The sequence below is a fragment of the Canis aureus genome, chromosome 33, assembly GCF_053574225.1.
Source record: "Canis aureus isolate CA01 chromosome 33, VMU_Caureus_v.1.0, whole genome shotgun sequence".
In the NCBI taxonomy this organism is placed as follows: domain Eukaryota; kingdom Metazoa; phylum Chordata; class Mammalia; order Carnivora; family Canidae; genus Canis; species Canis aureus.
In genome coordinates, this window is record NC_135643.1 from 12,090,372 (window position 1) to 12,094,267 (window position 3,896).

At 47.3% G+C, this 3,896-nt stretch overlaps 2 protein-coding genes across 2 annotated transcripts; both read right to left on the reverse strand.

Annotated features, from left to right (window-relative positions):
- Window positions 1-382: 382 nt before the first annotated feature.
- Window positions 383-1,304, reverse strand: PIGY (phosphatidylinositol glycan anchor biosynthesis class Y). Its single transcript, XM_077882843.1, has one exon. The coding sequence runs from the start codon at window positions 1,163-1,165 to the stop codon at window positions 950-952; it is 216 nt and encodes a 71-aa protein (XP_077738969.1). The 5' UTR covers window positions 1,166-1,304; the 3' UTR covers window positions 383-949.
- Window positions 1,259-3,688, reverse strand: PYURF (PIGY upstream open reading frame). The gene is made up of 2 exons (XM_077882842.1): window positions 3,417-3,688; window positions 1,259-1,400 (listed from the first exon to the last, which is right to left on the reverse strand). The coding sequence occupies exons 1-2, from the start codon at window positions 3,617-3,619 to the stop codon at window positions 1,259-1,261; spliced, it is 345 nt and encodes a 114-aa protein (XP_077738968.1). The 5' UTR covers window positions 3,620-3,688.
- Window positions 3,689-3,896: the final 208 nt, after the last annotated feature.

Genomic DNA, 3,896 nt, shown 5'->3' on the forward strand with positions numbered 1-3,896 from the left:
TCTTTTCATGTGTGTTGGCTATCTGTATGTCTTCTTTGGAAAAATCTGTCACGTCCCGTTTTTATGGTGTTGAGTACCATAGGATGATTTTTAAAAACATGATTTGTACTACAGAATATACTCAACCAATGCAGTGCTAAATAGGAAAATAAACTGAGATGGGATTCAAAACATAGCCTTAAGCTCACTAGGACACAAAAGCTCTTTACAAGTCTTCCAACCCTACCTCTATCCCCAAAGATACATATTTTCCTGGGATAGTATTCTATGTGGGGTTTTGAGTGCCTATCTACACAATGCCTACATTTAAAAGTTTACAATATTTTTACATCTGCCCTCTTTTGAAACCACACTCTTGTGATCAAACAAAAAAACTGCACACTTTTTTTTAAATGGAAAGCTGTCATTTTATTATTAATGTAAGCCTTTGATGCCAAAGAAATGAAGGTAATTTTACAAAGTCAATGTTTGCAAGTACATGAAATTTCCACTGTATTGTAGTTTTCTAGTACACTAGCTCAAATGTATTTCTCTACAACTACTCCAGCATAACTCCTTTGGAGTTATTTCAGTCATCCTTAACATATCAGTACCAGATACTTTGAATCTAAAATAAACATAAAAATTTTTAATTATTAACTTTAGATGAATAGGGTAATAAAGTCATCAGCTGATGGTCAGGACTGTTAATTTCCAATAGGAAACTTTCCTGAAATGTTTCTTCTGATACAGCAGTCATATGTTAGAATTTTCAAAAAATAAGGGCAGAACAAAAGTACAAAAGAAATTTCTGCAGCTTAAGCCTCCCATAGTCCAAAACCTCTGAGAGAAGCAAGGCAAAGCACCTTTCCTGCAAATTAAGTGGGTTTCCAGTATTTCCATGTCACTGAGCTTTCAGAGACAGACATGACATATCATTAATATGTGTATCATCTTGGCTCTGGTTGTATTAATTATGCCTGAAGAGTTTAATACCCATCCAGGTCCAAAGGTGGAAGAACACATAAACTGGTATGGTAACTGGCAGGAGGAGACTGTAAAAGCACAGGCTGGTTGTGCTAGTGCAGCCCTGTGGAAAGTTTTCCTCCACAGAAGCTGAGTAGAACAGTCCTGCTAAAGAGACCAATGGAATAAGGACAGTCAACGTAGGAAGAGACAGAAACATTCTTCTCCCCCGCTTATTACCTGCCACTCTGACTTTTAAAAAATTAAGTAGTATTAAGAAAATGCAGTTGTAGGCGTTGCTTTTAATTGTGATCTAGTGCTGCTCCGTTTCTTCTTGCTTCTTATTCTGATGTGTCATCCTAGCTGCCTGTGGTATCATATTAGGAATCCCATCAATAATTGGATAGGCTATTCCCAACTCTTCATTAATCAATTCATTTGTCGATGCTTCATATCTGAGGGGGGAAAAGAAAAACAAAATGAATTGTGGAAAATAAAATGCTTAGAAGTGCGTGGTCTTCAATAAACACCACCATTTATCCAATTCTTGACAGAGAGTTAAATTCCAAAAAAGTAGAATTAAACTGCTTCTAGGGTTGCCTGGGTGGCTCAGCAGTTTGGTGCCGTCTTCAGCCCAGGGCATGATTCTGGGGTCCCGGGATCCAGTCCCACATCGGGCTCCCTGCATGGAGCCTGCTTCTCAACCTCTGCCTGTGTCTCTGGCACTCTGTATGTCTCTCATGAATAAATAAGATCTTTAAAAAAATAAAAAACTGCTTCTAATTCTAAAAACAGTATTAGCCAACTGAAACATTTCTCTTAGAAAATGAATCTCTAATTGTTTGCATTTTGGTCAGTTTCTCTTGTATTTTTTCATTTTATTCTCGAGCTACACCTTAATATGTATTTTTAAAATCCAGTTAGAAGATCTTCCCTTTTCATCAAAATATTCCTTCCTAACTCTGGTCAACCCCAAAACCATCCCAGTTAATTTACTACTGAAACAGCCACTAGAGGAAAATTAAAATTCCCCACTATTTTAGAATGCACGCTTAACACAGCAACCTAATTGAACCACTGGAAGGAAACCACTGAAAATCAAGATATACAAAATAAAAGTTTGAGGAGGAGAGAGCAGAAACGAGGAAACTGAAAACAGTGCATCTGCAGCTAGTTACACAACTAACTAAACGGTAGATTAAATGGTCATTTCAAGGTATAAGAAAATTGAGTGTCTTCATTATGGGAAAACATCTCGTTAAGAGAAACGTAGAAAGATTGAAAAAAAAAAAATGACTAGCAATCCACCACCCAAAATAACCACTGATAACAGTCTGGTGCAAAACTAGTGTTGTCAATGTTCAGTTTTAGTAGCCTGGGGGTGTAGAGTTCTTTTAAAAAAAAAAAAATTTAAACTCGGGCAGCCCCGGTGGCGCAGCGGTTTAGCGCCGCCTTCGGCCCAGGGCGTGATCCTGGAGACCCGGGATCGAGTCCCACGTCGGGCTCCCGGTGCATGGAGCCTGCTTCTCCCTCTGCCTGTGTCTCTGCCTCTCTCTCTGTGTGTGTCTCATGAATAAATAAAATCTTTCCTCATTTGATTAACATACAGTGTATAATTAGTTCAGAGATAGAGTTTAGTGCTTCATCAGTGGAACCTAACACCCAGTGCCCATGACATCAAGTGCCCTCCTTAATGCCCGTCACCGGTCACCCATCCCCCCACCCCCAGCAACCCTCCGTCGGTCTCCTAGAGTTGGTCTCCCTCTCTGATTCCGTCTTCTTTTTTTTTTTTTCCTTTTTTTTTCTTTTTTTTTTTTTTTTTTTCCGTCTTCTTCTATTTTCCCCTCCCTGAGCTGTTTTCCCTAAGGACTCCAGGGAGACAGACCCTACGACTCTGCAAAACCCAGCCCGTCCAGAACTAAGAGCCAAAGGCGCAGCAGCGCACGCAGCTTAAAAGTGTTTAAGGCCGTCACGCATCAGCTGTAGATTTCCATAAGAATTTTTAGTCATTTTTCACCATCTTGGCTTAAAAACCTCACACCCACGGGCCAGTCCCGACTCCCAACAGTTCCTAAATCTGGCGGCGCGCGAGAACCACTTAGGTCCTTTTAAGAAAACGCCTCGCGCTAGTCCGGCCCCCAGCCCGGCTGACTGGGTCGGTCGGCGCCGGCGCATCCGAATCGGCATTTAAAAAAAAAAAAAAAAAAAAAGTTCCCCCGGCGAGGCGACCGCGCGGCCAGCGCGGAACCTTCCAAGGCTTCCAGCCGCGCCTCGGCGGTGCGATCCGAGCGGCCCGGGATCGGCTCGCGCCCGCCTCCCCCTCCCCCGCCCTTCCCGCCGCAGTGGGCGGAGCCTGGTAGCCGCCGGGCCCGGGGCCACAAAATGGCTGCGGGAAACCCCGACCCGAGCCGAAGGGCTCCCCAGGGCCGTGAGCGGCCGCGCGAACCGAGGCCGGCCGCCGGGAATCTCACCTGAGCGGCTTCTTGGAGAGCGGGCACACCAGGAACTCGAGCAGCGCCGGGTCGAAGGCGCGGGGCGGGCCTCCCGTCCTCTCGCTCTTGTCTGAGGGCCGCCGCGACCCCGACGCGTGAAGGCGCCTGCGGGCGACCGCGAACGACGGCCCGCGCGGCCCCCGCAGTGCTGAGGCGAGCCGGCCGCACGCTCCGCTCAGCATGGCCTGGCAGCCCGCACCCGCCGCCCTGCCAGCGCCCGGCCGCTTCAGCCGCTTCAGCCGCTTCAGCCGCTCCCCGCGCAGCCGGCCCCGCCGCCCGCCAGGCCCCGCCCCCGGTGCTGCGGGAATGCGGTCCCCGGGCGGGCGGGCAGGAGGCAGCCCTTGGGTTCCGGGGGCGCTCCTGACGCGACTGCTTCTTCCGGCCCCACCGCTCGGTAGTTACGGCGGGGCCCGTAGACGCGGGGCTCCAGTGGCTGTTCGCCGCGTTAACCGATGACTG

Bases quoted from the DNA above. Each gene is read 5' to 3' on its own strand.
- PYURF (XM_077882842.1), bottom strand. From the start codon at position 3,619: ATGCTGAGCGGAGCGTGCGGCCGGCTCGCCTCAGCACTGCGGGGGCCG. The intron at 1,401-3,416 runs GTGAGATTCCCG...TTCCCCCCTCAG, and splicing joins CTCTCCAAGAAGCCGCTCAG to ATATGAAGCATCGACAAATG.
- PIGY (XM_077882843.1), bottom strand. From the start codon at position 1,165: ATGTTTCTGTCTCTTCCTACGTTGACTGTCCTTATTCCATTGGTCTCT.